Source organism: Gavia stellata, chromosome 4 (genome assembly GCF_030936135.1).
Source record: "Gavia stellata isolate bGavSte3 chromosome 4, bGavSte3.hap2, whole genome shotgun sequence".
NCBI classification, from domain to species: Eukaryota; Metazoa; Chordata; class Aves; order Gaviiformes; family Gaviidae; genus Gavia; species Gavia stellata.
The window spans coordinates 45376121-45400103 of NC_082597.1; the positions used below are offsets into that span (position 1 = coordinate 45376121).

General features: G+C 36.8%; 1 protein-coding gene across 3 annotated transcripts in view; it reads right to left on the reverse strand.

The window, feature by feature from the left end:
* PPFIA2 (PTPRF interacting protein alpha 2) overlaps window positions 1-23983 on the reverse strand; it is a 334737-nt gene that overhangs the window by 38755 nt on the left and 271999 nt on the right. For 2 of the 3 annotated variants that reach the window (XM_059816814.1, XM_059816813.1), the window contains 10 exons: window positions 15393-15476; window positions 14913-15044; window positions 13878-13940; window positions 11494-11585; window positions 7781-7916; window positions 7055-7275; window positions 4111-4348; window positions 2562-2591; window positions 1536-1666; window positions 1110-1264 (listed from right to left, as the gene is read on the reverse strand). In XM_059816814.1, coding sequence (XP_059672797.1) covers window positions 1110-1264; window positions 1536-1666; window positions 2562-2591; window positions 4111-4348; window positions 7055-7275; window positions 7781-7916; window positions 11494-11585; window positions 13878-13940; window positions 14913-15044; window positions 15393-15476 — 1282 coding nt within the window. Of the gene's footprint in view, window positions 1-842; window positions 850-1095; window positions 1265-1535; window positions 1667-2561; window positions 2592-4110; window positions 4349-7054; window positions 7276-7780; window positions 7917-11493; window positions 11586-13877; window positions 13941-14912; window positions 15045-15392; window positions 15477-23983 lie in introns of all 3 variants that reach the window. The other variant, XM_059816812.1, reaches the window with a different exon arrangement.

The following is a 23983-nucleotide window of genomic DNA, read 5'->3' on the forward strand; positions in this document are numbered from 1 at the left end:
AATAAGTGGAGAATTCTCAGTTATTTGATTTTACTCTGATACTTCGACCTTAATATTACCTTATTTTATTCTCTATGATTTTAGTGATGCGTTTATTAGTTGTGAAAAGGACATGTTTTAATATGAATTTAGTTTTTTAATTTCAGGCTTATATCTTGCTTAAGCGTTTACAGTTACTGCAAACTCTTAAAATTCTTTTACAGGTGTTACGTGGTCACCATGCCAGTAAAAATTTAGTGCCTCACAAATTCGTACTATGTGACATCTTCGTGACTAGGAAAGAGCTAGTATTTCTATTTTACTGACACATGTATACCAATTTGATGCTTGTGTTGACATATGTATATACACTAATCTTAATCTAGCTATATCAGATAGCCTAGCAATATAGACTGTATTTGCCCATTTGGGCATGCAGACTATAAGCCTTTGCTGAAGACTGTCACTTCACCTTCCATTGTTTATGCTACCAAAGGTAGTTAAATAAAATTATGCTACAATTGGGGTTTTTTGCATGTGATATAGACATATCCTATGGAATATCACAGAGGCAAATGTTTACTAGGAATGAATTAGACTAAGGTCTGCGCAACAGAAAAGGGCAGAAGTAGGAAGAAAACAAAGCATTGCTGTGAGCAGCATAGCTAATTGAAAGAGTATGGTGAGGACATTCAGTGAGAGGCACTAGCAGACGTCGATTGACACAATGAAATCTGAAAAGCGACTACATTTACTTGCAAGGACCTTCCATATCACATAGTTACACCCCTTATAGTGGTTTATTACTTACTACTTTCTCACCTCCTCTTTATTTTGATTATTTGCAAATACACTGTTAGCACTTTTACCCTAATTCAACATAGTATTGAAGCAGTAGGTTCAGTGAAGAGGATGACTAGTAATTTGTGCCAGAAGTCTCCTTTCATTTGCATTATAGTCATAGCAAACTCCTGACAAACATAACTGCTGATAGCTATGAAGTTTAATGGGAAGGTTCTGCCAGACTGAAGAGAAAAATAAGCAAACTGGAAAACTGAAAAGAAGCAAAATTAAAAACTGAGAAATGACTGTGAAATGGTGATCTTGGCTTGTTACCACTAATTCCTTACTGAGCTGTCCAAGTCGAGCCTTCTCTTTTTTACCAAACAAACGTCCTATTGAAGACTTGATTCCTTTCTTCTTGGGAGCTTTGTGCAGGGAGTCCTGGCTGCTATTGACACTGCCAAGACCAATGCTTTCTGGCTCCAGTGAAGCAGGCAAACTACTACAAAATGATAACAAAGAAATTGAATAGATAACATGTCAAAATTTGCAGGTAGTTTTTTGTTTTCTTCTGAGCAGCTCTGCAAACAAATTGATTGGTTATACTTCAGTAATAATCTTCCTACAAGTGAAAAAATCACATCTTCTTCTTCAAATGATTTAGAAACATGAAGAAATCAGGTGATTTTGGAATAGTTAAACAACAACATGATTTGAAAAGAATAATACACAGTAAAACAGTGACGTACCAGTTCACGTTACAAATATCTTACCTTCTGGCATCATTGTGGTATGAAGAAGGAAGGGTATGAGTCATTCTGATAGCTCTGGGTGTTGGAGGAGGAGAAGTTTCACATTTGATTGTGGCTTTATCTTCACGCCCATCTTCTTCAACTACTGCAATCTAGAGGAGAGAGACTCCATGAAAGCAGATTAGCTTTTCAAGAAAGTTTCAACATATGCTGCACGAATTTGTCAAGTGAACTGAAGCATGTATGGATTCAAGTGCAATTTTTTGATAAAATTATAAGGATCCTTATTTTTGAAAGAGACTATTGAGAAAGAGCAATTGCCTAAATATAGCAGCTTAAAGTACATATTTGAAAGAAAAAAAGATCACACTTGGAGAAGAAATTAATTCCTTTTATGCCAAACAGGTTGATCTAGTAAAGGTCTAAACATGAAAATAAACTCAGACATGAGCAGGTCTCTTGCATTACAGATTATTCAAGTAAACAAAGTTCTCAGGGATGTAAGGGTGAAGGTAAATACAGACATAAACAGGACCACTCTCTCCATAGCTTGTTAACAGAATGGTCAGAATGCTTGAAAATAAGCATGAACAAAAAGGAGTTTTGTCACAGCATACAATAATTTATCTGAAATACTGTCTCCTCACACGTAAAGATAAATTCCATATTCACTGTCAATTCTGTAAATAAATTTATATTGAGCCAGAAGACTTCAAGTAATGTTACTCTGGTTCCTCCAGCAAGAGGAATGGCCAAAATACATTTGAAGGTAATTCTTTTGTGTTCACACTTTTTTTTTTAACCATGTTCCTTTAAGTTTGTGCTGTAGAGGCTACTACTCCAAGGTATCACTGATGGGCCTTGATTCTATGGCTTAGCTGTGACCCCTGCAAGGCTTTCCAGGTAGGATTAAAATTATTATGTTCAGGAATTGAACGAAAAGAAGAGGAGGGGATGCAGTGGCTGGCAAGGAACCCGGTTATCTAAATAGCAGAGGAATATGATAAATGTGCTCTCCCAAACTTACCCCCCCCCCCAGTATCATACCTTTCTTCGGTGTTTCCGTAGGTCACTTGGCTTAGATTGGTAACAAAAGCAACAACAACAAAAAAGGAATGATTAATAAATCTTATTTGACCATAACAAAATGTCATACATTCATTCTTCTCACATTCAGAAGTGGGAAGTGGAGATTTAATTAATTTAGTACTATCCATATTATATACTAATTATACACTTGGTGTCATAACAAATGGCTAACAAATATGCCATTCAGGGAAAGCAGCTATTTTTTCTAAAGTTGCAATCACCTTCATATTCATAAGCTTAGCAAAGAATAGGACATTGCAAGCTTATAGTAGCACTTTTTATTTTTTGAGTTTTCATATAAATGCTTCCACTAGCCCCAACAGAGAGATTTATTTTTTTCAGTTTTATCTAATATTAAAAATGTATTGGTGTCTCACCAAGTATAAACACAAAATATCATCAACAAATACCATGTCTGAAAATGCATTCTTTCTCTCCAGTTATCCCATAATAACGTAACTGGCATTTTCAGTCAATGGATACATCTGTACTGCAGCATTATTTGGCAGTAGAAGGCCGCTAGAACATGTCTTGTTCAACCCCCTTTTCATTTTTCTTTTTGGTAGATGTCTCATTCATTCAAGGAAAGCTGAAGATACTCTGCAGAATTTATCTGCTGCATGGACCTGGGCCGTGGAAACTCATGTAGTACTGCTCCTGAAGCCAACCCCTACAGGATCATTTGGCAATTTGGGCTCTAGAGACGAGACTTCTACAGAGCTCTTCCCAACTCAGAGTTTCCACTTAGAGGATGTCTGATAGCCTGTTGTGTCTGTCCCTAGCCAGTAAGGAGAAGGAGATATTCAACATCGAACTCCTGCTGAAACAGTACAGGGCAGAAGTGTCCTGAAATGGTTGATGAGGGTGAGCAAAGTTGCGGGCTGTGCTGTTGAGCACGCAGCAGGGTGCTACTTCTACATCTTACGATATGTCAAGAGTTCAACTGCAACTCATACAGACATATGATCTGAGCTTTAGCACAGTTAGAGCTGGCTGCCAGTGAAGCTATGGCAACCTGAAGTGCAGAGGCTATGCTGTCATTTTGTATTTGAATGTGATGAACCTACTGACTCAAAGCTACTGTGTCCAAATCAAGGCAACCAAGAAGTGCAGGTGTCTGGGGGAAGGTCAGTTTAACCATTGCCATTTATCTGTAGCCAAATTGCTTAATTTAAACAGGACCTTCAAATCAGTAAACATTTTTTACATATAAATTTGTTACAGTAATTCCAATGATCAGTTCTGCTTGTTACTAATCCCACTGCCTGTGTGCTGAAGGCTCTTGATCCTCAGATCATTACGTCCCTAGTGAATAATGCAATGCTCAAAAACACAATAACAAAACCCAAACCCACCCAAATGTCCATATTCTAGGGAATTTGCTATCTGTATGTATGATGAGGAGGTGAATAAAGAATTAGAGACATAAGCCATTCATACAGTGAAAAGATGAAGTATTTAATACTAGAAATATCACACCTAAAATTGGCATCACAAAGTTTCTTACCAGTGTCATGACCCCCATTCTGTCCATCTCCCTGGCTGGACTGCGAGGGGTGAGTTTAGGAGTTGAGTGTCCACTGGGAGGAGATGAGCTTGCCAGTGACGACGCAGTCACTGAGCCAGTAATGGATGTACCTTGGTGGACTCTGGCCAGATTTAAGCCTTCCAGACTCACACTGGCCACTCTGTTCTCTATCTCTTCGGCACGCAGTTCTGTCGACTCTTTCTCTTCTTGGATTAACCTTATTAAATAAAAGAAGTACATGGTTGTATTTGTCTCTGCATACCCCAAAAGCAAAACTAAAACATGTATCCTTTCAAATGAGATTCAAAAGAAAAAAAAAAGCAAACATGAATAGCATAGATCAACTCCAAAATAATATTGAAAAGGGTATTTTTAATGTCTGGAATTATAAAATTATTTTTCTTAATTCCTCCATCCTCAAAAACTGTTTGAAGAATCTGCCCAACCACAAGACTTGACATATGACATTTCAGGAAGACTGGTTCCTTTGCAAAGGGGACAGTATAGGGGAGATGGGGTTAATAATCTGATTTACCATAGGAAACTAATTCCAATCTTAAATTGGCTGCTTCTGATTTTCTGTTGTTAAAGCACGAACACAAATTTAAAGTCAAATGAAATTGGGCCTTTAAGAAGGAGCTTGCTAAGATAATCCATATTAATAAAACAAGACAACATGCAAAACAATTTGTCTGTTTCATCCCTACAAATTGATGAAAAAAATGACAGTTGTTTCTAAAGCATTGAGTTTTTAAATGTATTTCATTAAAAAAGCTCTCTTGTTAACAACAAATATAAGCTTCTTAAACAAATATAGCCTCAATAGGATGCTTCCACTGGGTACTTTAGTTTTGGTTTTTAATTGTGATTGCACCTATAATGATAAAATGCTTTTAAAATAAAACATTTGTTTATAAGTCCTTTGCCCATAAACCCATGTTAGAAGGAGTCCTTTCTTTGCAAAGAGGAGGAAAAAGTATGAAAGATCAAGGTTAAATGAGAGAATATGAAGTTTGGGGAGGCTGACGCTGTGAACCAGGCTTTTCTGAGTGAAATGAAGCAAGTACAATAAATGAAACCATGATACATTGAAAACAGAAATAAATTCCTGTGCTGTGATAAATCTTCCCTCACATCCATTTCAAAATTTCTATAAAATTTCTACAGTCCTTTCCAAATGAGGCATGGCAGGAACTTAAAGGCAAATAATATTTTGAAAGGGAATTATAACAATCTTTGATTTTAGTAATCTAAATTCTGAACATCTTGTATAACAAAACAAATCGAAGGCAAAATACATTTTTAATCTCTTTTGACATCTCCAATCATTTGATAATACCTTACAGTGTTTGTCAAGAAAAAGGAAAAAAAAACGACCCAAGAAAATATGAAATGCAGTACAGTTTATAAGACTATCCTCCTGAAATGTATAAAAAAAAGAATACAAAATTAGTTCCCTGGTTCTTTAATAATGATGGTGATAGTAATGAAAGCCTATACTTCAGTATTAAGCTTAGCAGTAGGGGAAATAAACTACCCTCAATGGACCTCCAGTAAAAATGGCTACATACAATGTGCACCCTTGCTTCCTTTTTGAGGTAAAACTGCACCTAGCATCTAAGTCAAGATCCTGTGTTAAGTAAAACAGTGATCTGATTCAGGATGGCACAAATAATATCCCACTATGTGACGTGCAGGTACAATTTCTTGTGAAAACCTTTTACTGTATTATATAATTACCTGTTAAATTGTCAAAATGCCAGTATTTTTTAAAAGAAATATATTTGTTGCACCTACAGCTTCCTGAATTGGTCACAGTGCTGACTTCTTTGTAATAACAGAAAATATGGATAAGGTTCTTTCTTTTACATACACTGTTTCAAGGAGATTTACCCTCCAACAACAAAATTTCTCTTTGACTCTCTATCTTGACAGCTGTAATAAGACATTTTAGAAAATAGCAGAGTAATTCTATCTGAATGAAGAAATTCTGGGAGTAGTGAAAATGCAAAACTGTAGTTCTATAACAAAAAGTCTCACCCGTGAACAGAAAAGTTATTCAAATTAAATATTTTCTGATAGAGTTCTCCCTTTAAAGTCAGAGAATGACTGAGATTTGCAAAAGGTAATCTGGTTTTGATTATATTTCTAACCACAGTCTTTCTATTTGTAATATTACCAGAAAGTCACTCATATGTTTAGTAATCTCCTTCATCTCCTTCTAGACAAAAAGTCACTAATGAGAGGATGTTTTTCATACACCACGTTTTTAAAAGTTACCCTTCCTGAAAAGTGCGTGAGAATGCTTTAAGCCTAAAGTTGGTTTTGTTTATAAAACTCACTTAATTAAAATACACCATTAAATTTGCACAGAAATTATTAAGATACATTCAATTCACAACTATTTCCAAGCCCTATAACCCAACTTGGAGCATGAAAAATCACATTCTATGCTTCCATAGAAAATCAAAACCATGTCTTAGAAAATGTGGCTTATATGAGGTATAACATAGGAATAATTATCAGAGGAAAGCATGAAGAGCACTGAAATAAAACATTTCTGATAGGTCATTAGTGAGTAAGAGGAGTCATGCAGAACAGTGAAAAAGACCTTGAAAAGAGGACTGTGAATAGCGATCTGTCAAATTTGCCCTGTGTTAGGCTTCTCTAATGCATTTCTCTTCAATCAGCCAGCAGTTCTTCACTTGGAACATTATTTGAATGAAATTTCTATGGTTAGGAAATGAAGATGCCATTGTTATCTTCACACAATCAATACTCTCATATGAAAAGTGGACACATTATCAATCCATTAAATGTACAAGTGGTTTCCTAATTGTTATGAATGGTACCTGGACTCAGGCACTAAAGGAAGCTTGAAGCTGTAATCATAAGTGCATCACAGCTGGTTCAGGCTATATACCTGATTTCTTTATTGATTGCATCTAGCTGCTCCTGAAGCATCATGGCCAGAGTCTGGGCATCGGAATGGCCGCTTGGTGACAGGAGGTCCATGGAGCTGAAAAGCGTTTCTCTGTCATCATCATCGATGTCGGACATTTCAGTGTCGCTTTCAAATGGATGGCTGCTCAAAACGCCAATCTGCTGAGTCCTATTCCACTCGTGATCTCCAAGTGATTTTACCTGAGCAGGAATTAGGATGGATATAGCTTATTCCATGGAAAACAACTGCAAAGTTGAACTTTTATAAAATGGGAAAGGAAAGCAACTAACATGTAAGAATACTTATTCAATGATTAATTTGTTATTAATACTTGCACACAGTATTGCAATATTACCACAGATTATGTAAAGTATTTTCACGTAATTTCTAATGCTGTGTAAAATCAACTATCAGGAAAATTTATGCAAAAATATACCCAGAAAAGACAAACAGTCAAGTATCCTTGAAGTTTGATGTCTGAACTTCAATGTTTTCTGCCTTCATTTTAGTACAACAGTACTCTTGTCTGAGTATGTATAGAAAAAACCCCTGCTATTCGGGTGTTTTGTTTGGATTTTTTTGGGTGTGTTGTGGGTTTTTTTTGTTGTTGTTGGGTTTTTTTCTTGAAATACACAAACTGTGAGCTTAAGAGCCTGAAATACATTCTCTTATCAGGTAATATATGAGAACAAATTGGGGATTAACCTTTGGTTCATCTCTGCGTATGCCCATCCGGCCTCTTCTAGGTCGCCTTATCACTTTAGTTGACCGATAGTCAGACTGGCTATCAACCAATGAGCCCACAGAATACCTCAGCTCTGCTGATGTGTCAAGGTGAGGCCTATAAAAAGAGCCACAGAAGTTAAGTAAGAGAGTAATAGTAATACTAACAGCAACAATCCAATGACCTTCAGCCTAGGAACACAGCCATATTTTTTTAAACAAACAAATTATTATGTGTCAGGATAAATGACAAAAACATGGCACAAAATAGAATTTAAAAGTGAAAACTTGAAATCATATTATGAGAAAATTAAAGAAGAAACCAAATGAGTAACACCTTTGATTTTTCAAAATGAAGGACTTGCATCATAAAACTCATTGTCCTAAAGTATAATATGAATAAACAAGCAGATTTCAGGACAAGATAATTAACAGAACTTGCTGCTGAATGTACTATCCTGTATATTTTCCTTCCATTACTTTCCTGAATAAATATGCCTGAGGTTACTATAAGGTTGTTAGCATGTTCACGAGTGAGGATATCTATAACACTTTCCTACTGTAAGTCTGTGCTCTGCATTATGAAAATGTCAGTGAACTTCCCTACGATATAGAACATTGGTTATAAATGATTCATGTTTATTTGATGATGCTTTTGAGAGTTTTAACCCCCATTTTTTCCTGTAGTCCTAGTAAGTCTTGGGACATGGTGGAGAAACATATACATGATGACTTCAGCATATGTTTTCTTGACTGTGTACCATGGTCCTTGGCCTTTCTGTTCTTGGTCAAACAGCAACAGTAAAAGTTCCCTACATGGTGCAATAGAAGCATCCCACCCACAGGCTGTGTAGCTGAGTCAGAAGAGCAAAGGCTCCATGCACCATCTGAGCATTCAGCCACAGCAGTGGAGACTTGAATAATTTCTATTTCTCAACACATAAGCAATCTCCACATAAAAATATATTAATAGCATGATTATAGTAGAAAAGGTAAATGTAAAAAATACTATACTATAAAGATAACTAAATATGTATTTGCTTATAGCAACTCCTAAAAAATGTTTGACATTTCACTATCTATAAAAGCATAAAATGAGAGTTTAATGTTGTACTTACTTTTTTTTTTTTTTTAAAACTTGGGAAAAACGCTTACAGTCATCTACAGACAACTTACAGGGTTCACAGTAATGTTAATAATCAGTTATGGGAAACAGAAAAGGAGTAAGTTTTGTTCTTGTACACTTCCCTCACTTTGAAAAGAATGCTGTTCAAGAAAATGATGGCTTTAATCCTAGACATAAAAAAGCTAAGTAAGAGAATGTCTGCTTTCCAAAATGAAGGAAATAATTCAAAAAACCATGTATATCTGTGCTGAAAACCGCAGGCTGTAAGTGTGACTGTTTTCCTGAGCTCAAGTTCTGTGTTTTTTTCTAAACATAGAGATTCACTTTTCCTTGAGAAGAACTTAGTCTGAATTAAAACTTATACTTGGAAGACTGAAGCATTGGTGCAAATTTCAAACACCACTTTAATAAAGTAAAAGTGAAAGATAAAATATTATAACTGTGATGCCTGTGTATTGATAAATGGGAAATGTGAAAACATCATGATCAACTTGAAAGCCTCTACTACAGGCTACTTTGACACAGTGGTATGAAGAAACGTAATTACTGTCTGGTATTATAAGTACTGTAGCAAATCGAAAATAATAGTGGAAGGATTTCAAGCACTAAATACATGTTTGGTTTATAAAAAATAGGTACTGTAAGAAACCAAATAAAAATCCCAGGTACCAGAATTCCTGAAATGTGAGTATGTGACAGATACTGAATAATATCTTAGAACTTAGGTTTTGGGTAGAGCATACATCAGAGCTCATACTGTTGTCATGAATGTCCTTTTCTGAACAACCATCAGTTTATCTTCTCTTACACCTCCCATTATACCAAGTGGGAACATCCATTAGAAAAATTATGAATTTACCTTTTTAAAAATTCTCTAAAACTCACTTTTTTCATTATACCAATAAGAAAACTTGACCACAGTTGGGCTACAAATATTCTAAGCCCTCCATCTACAGCACCAGGCAATAATCTTTTGGGATTTTGTATGTTTAATTTGTCTGTATGTCTCTCATCTGTTATATAGTAAACCATTTAGGGCAGTGACTGTTTTTTATTTTCTGTGTTTTTACCATATTTGCTCTGATAATTGATAATACTTGGTACTTGTGCAGCAAGTTGGCAGGACAAAACAAACAGCCCAGGTTCTACTCTCTGGCAGCAAATTCCTATCTACTGACCAGCTTCATTATTCTTCTGCTGAAAGAACAAACTCCTGCAAATACAGAACTGAGTGTATGCTTAGAACAGTAAGTATTTAATGCTGATACCCTCCTGTTCCTGAGAGGGCTAGTAGCTTTGCGAGGTGAGGTCATGGAAGGGGAAATACATTGTTTTGGGGGAACATGCTGAATTCCCAAGACATTTAGGCAGCTTATCAAGTTCAAACAGCCCTTTGACAAGGCCTAATCAGACTCCTATTTACAGAGCACAGGCTGATGATACTCATCTACCCAGCAAGAAAGGCTGCTGTTCACCAAGGATGGCTGCTCTAAAAACATCTCTGCTGTTTGTTGCAGCAGTTCAATAGTCTTCCCAAGCACTCTCAAAAAACAGTGATGTGTGTGCCTGTAGTCACACTTACACTCCCAAAGGAACAGAAATTCAGTTACAAGCATCACATTCTGAATTTCAGTGATTTACACTTCTCCATGTATAGAAAAATATTATTCCAAGACATAATAAAAGCTTGAGGGAGAAACCGTGTCCAGGTACTGAGCAAGATGCCTGAGGAAACAATGGGCAGACAATACCTGATGCAAGCACAAAAATTATCCAACAAGAATAACTTTAGAGGATTACAGTGCTCTGAATTTTGTCTTGGTCCATGAGCTTTGGCTTTCAGGTTTTAAAAGTTAACATGTTGCTTCTTATGAAAACAGGACATGGCACACAATTATCAATAAAGTAACAATTTTATTTTGAGGGATACTTTAAGGCAAGAAGGACTGTCTGCCTAGAATTATAAATTCATTTCAGCTGTTGGTACCTACTTCTATGATACCTGTTGCACTATTGTTCCCATATTGCTTTTCCGTCACAAAGAGGCATAATGTTTAATGTCCTGTTATGATATTTTCAGATATCTCTGAATACTGCCTTCATCTTTAGCTGAAGATCTGTGGTCTTATCTTACACACTAAGAAAAGCTGAGTTATTTCTTGCGAATAAAAAAATAATTATTAGATATACTTGGTAGAATAAAAAAATAAATAGGATCATAAATATGCTGATTAGTTTCAGCATTAAAGATTATTGTTTCAACTTTATTATTAAGCTCTCCTGGGAAAAAAATGGGTATTTGAATATACTTCTGAAAACATTCCATAATTTAAAAGACTTTCCTTAATCTCAGTAATATTTCAGTGTATACTCACTGCAATAAGGCCCCGTTTACCTATGAAAAAAGTGAAAAGCAACAGTAATAATCATTGCAGAGATTTTATATTTTTAAAGAAATACATGATACTTTTATGCATGGTCTGAACACATCCCTGTTGTAAAGGCTTGACATGTATATTTATGTTCTATTTAAACTCAAAGTGAGGAAACTTTTGTCGTTAAATATTACCTTGACAATGTGGGTTCAATTAAAGAACCAGCCCTCAATTTCATTTGATCCAGTTCAGATCTCAGTTTCTCAATTTCTTCAGCAAGTCTTTCCTGGAAACGAGAATAGTAAGATATACAAAATACATTCACTTTATGCGATACTGCTCTTGTAAAGCTAAACAAGCCAGATAAACTGAATGTAGCACTGACTATAAGAAAAGACAGTGAACTCATTCAAGTCTCACTATTGCTAGTAAGACATGCATCAAGAGGAGGTTGTATAGCATTCTTCAGTGTTTTTCCACTAGCTGGAAGTGATGGCAGGACAGGTTTGTACTTGAAACTTACTTTTTTCTTCTTATACAGTCAGGGTCAGGAAAAGAATCAGCACTGATTTGTGTACTAACTGCAATCTCCGTGCCAGGCATAGCCAGCGTGCAGCATGCTATTTGCCCTTTAGAGACAGAGACTGTATCCTGGCCTTTTTATTTACAAAAAGAGACATAGACTTAGAAACAACCACATTTTAGGTGCTTTTTTGAACTGCAGCTTTACAGCTCGTTCTTGGGAGTTGATGAAACTCCAGTATGAGGTGCTACTGGTGAGAAATGACAGAATGCCACATAAATTGGATTTTTGGAACCAACTAACAAAAAGACTGTTGACAGCAACCACTTGGAAAATAAGCGCTGTACCCAAATTCTACAAATAACAAATGTTTACTAATAAACCGAAAAGAAATCAAAGAATTTTAAAACCAATTAAGAGAGGACATGGGATGAAGAGGTAAAGCTGCTGTTCCCAGAGTTTAAAACGTTCAGGATTCCAAAATGCTAGGAAGGAAAGGGATCTGCACTTAATTACTATCAGATTCAGTAATTCTTACTACAGTATTTTACACTATTTCTTGGTTGAACAGAAGAGATGACTTGGTGGTTACACTACTTGTATCGTTTGCCAGTTATTTAGAGCTTATTAATATCTGGGGTTACGTCCATGCATCTGAAATTGCTTCATCAGTTTCTTCATCAAAGTGGAACAAATAAACCCTTCAAAGTGGGAATTTAGAAGCTCTGGATTCAGACCTATGTGGTTGCATGTGAACAGAACTCATCTCCATCAATTGCGCAGAGCAGTAGTGGAGGTGTTCTATTTATTTCACTTCCCATTCTTAAGCATGAATCAATAAATACAATAAATAAAAATATCTTTGCAAAAATACTTCCAATACAAATATAGATTTTTATACCAGATTTTTCATCTTTGCCAAGAGTTGATATGAACATTCAAGCCAGAAAACAGACTGAAAAAGAAGTAGCCACTGTATTCACTTCCACTCTAACACTGTTAAAACAATAAAGTTATGCTGGAGATAACATTGGCAAAGTACCTTATTTACACAAACAAAATTAGTATCCATACTTCAGGTTTAGATTCTCTGGTAGGAAAATGATAGAAGCTTTTGTTTCAACTGACACAGCTTTAGAAATGTCCTTTTTGCCGTCTAACTTGATGGTGAAGTATGACCCTGATTTTGCGACAGCTGAATCACCTTATAACTGTGGTAGTACAGCAGGGAAATTTTATTTATTTAAAATGCACTACAAGCTCCTTTTTGGGACCTTAATTTCTCTACCTTTCTACAAGGTTATCCAAATGTAGCTGAAAATAACAATTTATTTGAACAGATACATCTTTTGTTATTTTTCTCAAAGTTCTTGATTTTGGATGCCATATAATATAATTATATTAGTATCAAATGAAGCTATGTTTTTTAAATTCTATACAATCTCTTTTAGATGGATTTGATACATTACGAAACCACTTTTGTGAATCTGAAGGCAGATACATATGTGTATCCTACTGTGTTCAAGGCAAGCATAACTTCAAAATAAAAGCATAACCTTTGGGATTGGAATAAGTATTTATAATTAATTTGACTGATTCACCAAACAGTATTAGGGGTTAATTTGCAAGGAACTAAGAAAGGACACTTTCAGCTATATTTAGCATAATGCCACTGCACCTGTTAAGAAGAATTGCGTCAAATCAAGCAATTACATTCTTTGCTGTGAAAGTGTAACCAGTTATGCATACATCTCTGTTAAACAAGAGTTTTTCAGAATTAAAACTGATAGAACAAAAATTCCAGAGCCAGTGAAATCAATATGAATTTTAGTATTGCCTTCCTGAGGCTAGGATCTCAACCATAAACTTAGCTCAGAACAGTTGTTAGACACTCTCAAAGGCTAGTTAAGACATCTGGGTGATCAAAGGAATTATCATTGATGCCAGGAAGACTTCACATGCTAGTTGGATAATTAATATACCATATACATATTTCCAAATAACAAATATATAACTTTCGATAAAAGCAGGAAAAATTGCAGTATTTTATAGTACCTTGTCATGTAACGATTCTTCCAGATTTTTCCTGAAACTTTCAGATTCTTGAATCAAAACATTCTAGGAATTAAAAGAAAAAATAAAATATAGATAAAACAGAAAGAAATTAGAGAAATGTTAAGTATTCAGCTATCACCATATACATGTAGCCTCTATGTACAATTTAACAAAATTCTCATTCACTGGAATTTAAAATTAAAATCCCTTAATGCTTCAGTTTGAGTATATATTAAATTTAAAACACTGGAAATAATCCAAACATGTAGGACCATGTTCTATCAGGAACAGCAAAAACTTTGCATTTTCCTTGAAGTGAGCAACTGTCACACTCTTACACAACTATTTCTCCCAGGTTCTTCTTTTGGCAGGCCTATTTCTTGCTTTGTACGACATTTTGTTTCAATGATATAAACCAGAAGTACATCCTCAGAGGTTCTGAAATATCCTTCTGAAAGACACTGAAAGAGTCCCCTCAGATCAAACTGAAAGTGAGTAAGTAGAAGAGGGAGGGAATAAGGAGGGTGAATACAAAGGTCATGGGATCTGAACTTTGCAGGCCCATTGTATCTCATATGACAGAAAACCTGTAAATAACATTCCCTCTCCGAGGGTAGATGCTCCTTCTCCTGTGGTGACAGCATTTTACTCTTCCCAGAGGAAGTGAGGTAAAATCAGCAGGCTAAAATACGGCAATGACAGCACATCTGAAACGCGGCCATTCCTCAGTTCTCGTCCACTTTCTCTCACTGCCTCATACTGTGTCGTGCACTGGTCCTTTACAAGCTCTTCATCAGACTCCCCGCTGATAAAACAGGGACTCATAATATTCAGCATATGCAGTTCACAGTAGTCCTGGAAAGATCCTTGAGCACACTCTTGAATTAAGAGTTGAATGTATAAGTTAGACCATATCTGTGGTAATATTTGGTAATACAAAATCAGCATGATGCTTCTATCCCGATAAGAGTAGAACAGGTTTCATACAGGAGAATCTTTATCAAGCTGGACTTTATATTTCTCTTTGCACTGTACCTTTTCTTCAAGTGCTGCCATTCTCTCTTTTAAGTGTAGCTGCAGACGCTCATTGGATTCTGTCAAAAGTCTGTCTACGGTATCCGATAATCTTTTGTTGTGCTCCTCATTCATTTTTTCTCTTTGCCTTGCCTTAAATATAGAATAGAAAAGACAGGTTGGTAGGGTCCAAAATTAGTCAGTAGAGACTTGCATAATTAAAAAATAAAAAAAATTATGGTAACTGTAGCCATTTAAAGAAATTCCATAGGAAACATTATCGATTAATGTACATTCATTTTTGTATCAGCAGAATACTTTGAAAGCTGCAACTAGATGTAAACTAGTATATAAAGATGGTTAAGTAAAGTGAGAAAATGCTGCCATCACTGCTATAAAAAAACCATTTACCAGCAGACGGATTTGTATGCTGGAGTGCATAATGTAGCGCTATATTGGCAAATTAAAAGAAGAAAAGTGCACAGCCTGCAATACACATACTCTTTGAAGTTCCTGATTCTTCTCTTCAAGTTGAGCTTCTAAGTGTCTCATACGTTCCTCAATGTTTCCATGTCTTTCTTCTGCCTGTAAAAAAATAGAAAGACTCTTTCTGTAATTTAAGTGGCTTTGTAAGTTTTTATCTTGGTAAAGTTCAAACAAAACATAAAGCAAGCTACTACTAACTGCAAACTTAGTTTTCCGAAAATAAACTTTATTCAAACAGGCAGCTGAACAGCATTGCTTGAAATGTGTCAGCTACAAAGGCCTGTTACATCCAAGCATCAGCAAAACATTGGAGTTATTTGTGAGCAATGAAATCAGCCAAATGTAACATGCAGACTGTGCATGGTTTGAACACAAACCTGCCATCGTAAAATTGTAAGCTCCTTAAGCACTGAACTGCACGATGGTTGATTATCAATAAAAAAAATAATAAAATAAGTTAAAGAAAATGAAAACAAATCAGATGGATTCTATTTAGCAATAGAAAGTAAAGTCCAGTAGGACTACCTTCCTACGTATGGAGATCATTTCTTGTAGTTTAGCTTCCATAACATATTGATAATCATCAGATGAGGTAGAAGAGGTTGGATCAGACTAACAAGTCAAGGAAAAGGAGAGGGACAAAATTGAAAAATCAGAACTAAAGACACTGACACTGAACAGAACACAGCACAGAATGCTTAAAAGAAAAGTGTGACTGAAAATTTAATACTTTTAACTGACAGTTTTTTATGTAGAATAAACTACACTGATACTTGGTGAATATGATGCAGTTGATGTGGAGAAACTGAAAATAATGGAATGTTAAAAAAGCTATCAACCTACACATGGAGGTTCAAGGTTAGTGATGGCTGGCTGATGACGTATTACTACAGAGTGGATTCAAAGCAACACTGTCTATTCTAATGTTTTTTTTTTCTGAATTATGGCAGACTAAACACCAGAACAGAACTCTGTGAGGCCAATGTCAGAAAGTCCTTTATAATTCTTCTACCATTTTCTAGGAATGAAAACAATGCATAAATACTAAATTAATGGATCGGTCAGTTACAGAACTGTGCAATGGTATGGTACATTCCCTAATTTGTAGAAAACAGAAAGAACGTCAAAATAAACAAGGCTCCAGCTTTAGTATTCCATTTTAGAATACACTACATAAGCCCTTTCACCCAAATAAACAATATTGTTTTCATCCCTTTGAAAGGATCCACCCTGGTGGATCTCTTTGGAAGATCAAGGTCATCAGATAAATGAAGAACCTATAAATAAAAATTCATTAATAGGAATTAAAAGTCATTACTGAGTACAGAAATGGTTATCCATCCAAAGATTCATTACTACTTCTGACAGAAGTTGACCTTAATTAGGTCATTTGTTGCAAAACACGAATATTCATGATATTGTCATATCAAACAAGTTTATGTTATCATTCAAAATGAAAAAAAGCCCTTAAAGAAAGGGAAATGCTGTATTGGATTTGTTGCTATGGAAACAGGAATCTGCATAAGGCATATAGACAGTGCTACTGATGACTTTGAGTTGTGAGCTCATGCTTGTCAAATGTTATTTCACTCTGTCAGATTTACCCGCTCTTGAAAAGAGATCCTGAACTGCATCTTTAGATGAGCAAACTTTAATATGTACAAGAAATACTAATTTTACAACTGTATTTTTTAGTAAGACTGGTTTTCATACTGTTTTCTACTAATGATTTATCAGAATAATTAGGAATAGATACCAAAGTAACTCCAGATGTGCATCATAACTTAAAATTACCTCTAACTTAAACTCAGTAGTATTATCAAGACCAAAAGATCAGAATGAAAACAAGCCTGTGATCTAGAAATTTATAAATATAAACTGCAGCTTTTGATATGAAGACATTCAGATGAGAAAATCCTGCTTTGTATAAATGCAAGAATAATGATTAACTTTGAAGATGACTACTATTCTTTTCAGAGTAAGTACATTTGCAAAACTCAGATTCTTGCAAAATTTAAGAAGGCAGTATACTTTGTAACTAAGCTCATTTAGTAAGTGCACTTATTGTTTCTGATCAGGAAGCAGGAGTATTGTGATGTATTTGAACTTACTCATTATCTGAAACTATTTTGTCTATTTATTATGACTTCGACCAGTGACAATCCCTTTATGATTTTCTTTATCTTATCTTTTAGGTTTACATATTAGTTTATTTCAGCACACAACTGCTAACGCACTGCTTCCTCTCCCAACTGGATAAATAGAAAGATAGGATTGAAACAGTTCAGTCCCTGCGACTGCAGAAAACTAGACCATGCTATCCCTTCAAAGAAGTGACCAAGCTTTATCCTCTTCTATAGAAAATAGACTTTTCCACTTTTTGAGTCTTGGCTGCACTATTGCTTCAAAGTCTTCCCTTAACATGTCTCCAAGGGTCAGGCAAAGATTTGAAATCATCAAATCTCTGAGCTGATGATAGAGAAGGCTTAAGAAATTCTACCTCTTTTGAAACCATTTTCATTGAGGGAGATATAGAACCCATTGTGGGTATCTTCCTACAAAATTAAACTACTTAGAAGCTTCATTAGCTGACTGCAAACTTTAAAAGCAAGTTACTCAATCTTCACTGCTTCTATACACTTAATTGCAGTTTAATGTAGAATATGAAGATAACCAAACTAATACTTCCAGGTTCAAAGGGGATCTCATTTAAGTCTTCTGATATGTGGTTCTGTCTGTCCTAACCTGTCCTTGAGAAGCTAGCTATATAGTTTACCTTTGTTTTTCAAACTAAAAAACAGATTTTCAATGCAAACCATGCCATACCTTATTCCTTAGCAGGAAACAGTCTTTTCAATGCATAAAATAGTGGTAGTATTAGGCCTAACTATTATTTGGAAGAGAAGAAGGAATAAAATTGTTAGAATTACGTATGTTATCTGAATTCTTATATAGAAAAATTCTTGAAAGAACACGATTTTATCTTAAGATTCTTATAGCTATCTAATTCTGCTATTTCATAACTTTCTACTGCTTTAATAATTCAGTAAAGTATATGTTTAAGAAATATAAAAATCTTTTTGCATGATAGTTTTCAGTTATTTCACTAAGAATATTAAAATCTTGATACGTACATCCTTGTTCAAAAACCTCCTTGAATGTGGCTCAGAGTACCTGTGCTTTGTTTACCAGCATAAAAGAAAACAGAACTGATCTCCACATTCATCTACCTTTACATCTCTTTGGTAGGATAAAGAGACTTTAAAATTAAAGTTCAATATGCCTTAGAATCAAAAGAAATGCCGTTATTCTGAACACTTAAAATGTATTTAAATATTTTATGTTTCCTTTACCTATTTGCATTTCATTTGTTTGTGGCTTCTGAGAGAAGCTGCTAGAAGTTTTCCCTGTGCCTGATAAAGCCAATGCCAGCCGGCTCCAAGATGGACCCACTGCTGGCCAAGGCCGAGCCAATCAGACAGTGACGGTGGTAGTGCCTCTGGAATAACATATTTAAGAAGGGGGAAAACAGTTGAAGAGAGGAGTGAAAAAACGTGAGAGGAACAACTCTGCAGACACGCAGGTCAGTGAAGGAGGAGGGGGAGGAGGTGCACCAGGAGCCGCAGCAGAGATTCCCCTGCCGCCCGTGATGAAGACCATGGTGAGGCAGGCTGTCCCCCTCAACCCATGGAGGTCCACGGTGGAGCAGATATCCACCTGCAGCCCGTGGAGGACCCCACGTTGAAGCAGGTGGATGACCAAAGGAGGCTGTGACCCCTGGGAAGCCTGCACTGGAGTAGGTTCCTGTGGAGAGAGGAGCCCACGCTGGAGCAGGTTTTCTGGCAGGACTTGTGACCCTGTGGGGGACCCACGCTGGAGCATTCTGTTCCTGAAGGACTGCACCCCATGGAAGGGACCCACACTGGAGCAGTTTGTGAAGAACTGTAGCCCGTGGGAAGGACTCACGTTGGAGAAGTTCATAGAGAACTGTCTCCTGTGGGAGGGATGCCATGCTGGAGCAGGGGAAGAATGTGAGGAGGAAGGAGTGGCAGCGACAATGTGTGATGAACTGACCGCAACCCCCATTCCCCGTCCCTCTGTGCCGCTCGGGGGGGGAGGAGGTAGAGAAAATCGGGTGTGAAGTTAAGCCTGGGAAGAAGGGAGGTGGGGGGGGGGAAAGTGTTTTTAAGATTTTTATTTTATTTCTCATTATCCTACTCTGATCTTGATTGGTAATAAATTATTCTAATTTCTCCAAGTCAAGTCTGTTTTGCCCATGATAGTAATGGTGATGGATCTCCCTGTCCTTACCTCAACCCGTAAGGCTTTCATTATATCTTCTCTCCCCTGACCACCTGAGGATGGGGAGTGATAGAGTGACTTTGGTGGGCACCTGGCATCTAGCCAGGGTCAACCCCCGACAAGGGTGTACACTGTAAGTGCTAGGGAGACACAAACACACATACACATTCCCTTTTTCTCTCACTTGCAGAAACCCACCTGTAGACAATGAGCTGTAGTAGGGAAGAGCAGCGCCTCCATCTCCTGGTGTGCCAAGCCGGAGCACACTCCTAAAATGAGGGTTTCAACACCTCTCATTGCCCTTTACAACGAGGAAGGCTCCAACCGGGGTCTCAAAGAGACCCTTCCAGACAAAAAGGCCTAGCAATTCAGCTGTTCTCTAAGGGATTTGCAAAGGTCTCCTGCACAGACTTCCCCAGACCTTATTGTTAGGATTACCATGCCTGTGGTGATTACATTTTTTTGCTGTCCACGTGTGTTAGTCAGGCCCAGACATTCCCACCAGAATAGGCTCTTTTGGAAACTTCGGAGCCTACCATAAAAATATTGAATGTCTCTGTCTTGTCGTTTGAGGCACGAGGCAGAGGCTGAGACACCAGTATTAGTCACGTTCCTGTAGCAGAATTTCAGATACATGAGACAGAAGGCACAACTGTGGATTCTGAGGTTCATAAACAGAAGCTGGATTTCTTCCGACTTGCTTTGCTAAGAGTTAATTGAGTTAAAAGCTTTCTAAAGTGGAACTTGCGTGACTACTTGCTTGGCAGACCTTACCCTACATTCTTCTTCTTAATATATGACTTGCATGCCTGTTCACTTAGTACTCTGTACAGGAGGATTAGTAAGGCACATGGTGCAGTATTCAGCAACTAGCATTTAAAGCATTTAGCCAGCACATTCAGTTATAAATAGATTTGTGAAATTGTGTATCTTAGACTGGATTAAAAATATATGGACAAAAAACAGCAATGTCTGACCCCTATGAGATACCAGTATGAGTCTTAATGCTCACTTTGCACTCTGTATGCTATGAAATAGCAAAGAAATCGCCAGTATAAGCCAGTAAGACAGGAAAATTTTGCTTTGATGGAATACCAAAGCAGCTTGTATTATTGCTCTCTAAGCCTGTTAAAATTCCGCTGCTGCTCCTGCTGCTAATGCTCCCTCAAAAAACCAGTGTTGCTTTTACATCATCTGTTACTGTTGGCACTGCACATTTTCTAGGTCTTTGCATCTTAGTTGAAAAAAAAAAAATCCAATTTCAGATGCAGAAAGGACCTGTACAGTACAGGTGCTATAATTTTTCTTCCTCATGCTCAGCTGAAGGAACAAATCTAAACTTTTCCAATGGTACAAGCTAATTTCCACAGTTTTGAGACCTTGACTTTTGAACACCTGCTGTCTCCAGATTTTCTACACATTCTTTTGGCTATCCATGAATGAGTGAGTTATAGAAGAACAAAGAATGCATTATTGAATTGAGCTATTCAATTGACGGTGAAAATAGGTGATTGTGGTGACTGAGTCACAGCAGCTCACAAAGTTATCTGCTACTTGTTCATATGCTCGCTTCTAATCTGTTACAAGTGTGACAAAACGTGTTGGCTTAAGACACCCCTTTTTCTGAAACCCAACCTTTCAGTCACTAGATATCCACACATTCTTGCCCTTCCTTCATTCCCCCACTACCTTCTACACCTCATAGGTTTAGTAAGCAACTCTGTCCATTTAGCTCTGTCAAACTTGCTTCTTTAATTTCTTCCTCCTCTCAGGACAAAATCTTCTCTGGAAAGGGAAGCACAAGAAAAGGGGTGGTTTTAGAAGACAGTAATGTGTTGGAAACGTAGAGTTTTCTTAGGCTTCCATCCCCATAGAAGTTTTTTTCTTTTTTTTTCCTTCCCAGAAGATTTATCAACTTCTTTTTCCAGCTAACACATCATCTTCTCTCTCTCTCTTGTTCTCAGAGAGATTTCTGTCTTAACCACATCCATTTCTTGCAGGAGACCCTCTTTTCCCTATTTGCATCCTTTCCACAGCAGACCGTCTCCTTTCACTTTCTTGCAACTTCGTCCCTACTTAATGCAAACCAGATCCCCACATTGTCACAAGACAAGCATTGTGTTCCACTTGCCTCCACCTTTCAAGTCATTTTTTATCACCTTTAAAATAAGCTGAACGTGTTACTATGTGTTTTATTATGATTATGGTTCCCTCTTCTCCATGAAGTGGAGGAGGTAAAGAAGCATGTCAGTGCTTCTCTAATGCAGCTAAAAAGCACTGTTGGTATTTCTGGTGACCTGCATACAGGAATGATGGAGTAAAATGCTAACTGCTGTCTTGTGATCAAAGAAGTGACATGGTACCTCTGTTGCACAAGCACCCAAGGGGGAGAGTGACTACTACTGGGATTGAGTGAATGGAAGTAGATGGATGCTGGTTGTCTCCACTAGACCCCTCCCTGAACACATGCAAGGAGAAACCATGTTTGACAGACTAACCATCTGAAGATTCTAGATGCTCCAAGGTTTGTCTCTTCTGAGGAAAACAAACATCTTACAGGATAAAGAAAGATTTAGTTAATATTGTAGGGAGGTTCTTTCTACTACCAACTGCCTCTTCTCCAGGGCAGGCAAACAGACCAATACCGTGAGAGTGAGTACAAGGTGGCTCAATGAGTCATGGCAACCTAAATCTTGGGATACATGCTGAGAGCTGTGCTACTTGTCATGACCAGACAGATACCAGTGAGACGGCCAGGCAGGACAGCACAGTACATGGGATCATGCTGTTCCAGGTTAGTTTGCCACAGGCTGACTAACCCTCCAGTTGCTCACCCAATGGACAGAACACAGCAAAAACAAAGCCAAAGAAAAGTTCAAATGATTCAGGTAAATTTATGGGTACTTATCTGAGTTCACTGTATAGTCCAAACTTTTGGAAGTTCACTCCTTATGAACTAGTTTGGGCACGGAAAAGTAGCAAAAGACATTCACTAGCCCATATATATAAAAAAAGAAAAACAACTCATTTTAAAAACTGACCCCATAGAAGGATCTCATTCTAACATCCTTCTTTTGCAGAATCCCAACCCAGATTTATTATGAGGAAGTGCTCAACAAAGGCAAAATTAATTAAGCATTATTCAGCCCCTTAGGTAGGTCTTGCAGCTTTCATTGAATAGCTAGTGTGGTAACAGTATACCAACTAGCTAATTTAAAACTACCTAAGTAAGCTGCAGTTGCTACATTTTCATCCTTGGTTCTGAGCTACATTCATGTAATCTGTGAAAAGCACTGGACTTTAAACTTCAGAGCTGTCAAACCAGCACTTTAATAAGCTCTACATTTTGCAAAGACATTGTATAAAAGATATATAAAACATAGGCTTATTTGGCCTATTGGCCAAATTCTGACATTCTTCTTCATGACATGTATTCCAAAAAGACATAATTTTAAATAAAATTAATCTCTTCAGTTTTTCTTGTAATCACAGAGAAAGGAACAGAACCAGCATTACAGTCTAATACACTTCTCAGAGTTTCCCACTTGGCAAAAACTTTGATAAAGTACATCAAAGCGAAATGTGGTGGACCATCAGCTCTGTTCACAGCTCTCTAACCACATCCCATGAAATAATGCAAGACGACAAACGGAGATGTATACTGTAGCTTTATGGTCAGAATAACAACAGTATCTCATGGAAGTCCCTGAGTACTTTACATGGTTGAAATGGTATTTCTTCTTACAATATTTGTCATTAACGTATGTTCAAGGAAAAATGCAGTTGCAAGAAAAGACATGCTTGAGACTGCAAAATACTTACTGGTGCCTAATTGCTGGAGAAATTATTCAGGAAAAATCCTCTTAAAATAGAAAACAATATTTTTAGCTACTGAGGGCATTACAATATGTGATTATTTGTTGAATCAGAAACAACTGAAAAAAAGAAGTTAAAATGCCAAGGGATTGCTCTTATGTGCACCTGATTTTTTATTAAAATGCAATGATATTTGTTTGGTATTTCATGTAGCTGTCTTTTTGCTGATTCTTCTTTTTTTTCGACTATTTTCAGTCTCTCTTTCAAATTCCCACCCATTCACATAAAACTAAAGTGGGCAGCACAAAATCTTCATTACTGAATAATGATCTTGCCTTAATAAAATTAAAAAAAAACCCCAAACCAAAAACAAACACCCCCCCCCCCAGTTAAATACCCCCAAAGGTTCTCTTTCTTTCTACTTCTTAACTAAATTACTTAAAAATTGGGCTTCATTTGAGCTTAAGGCTTTACTATAAATGGAAAAA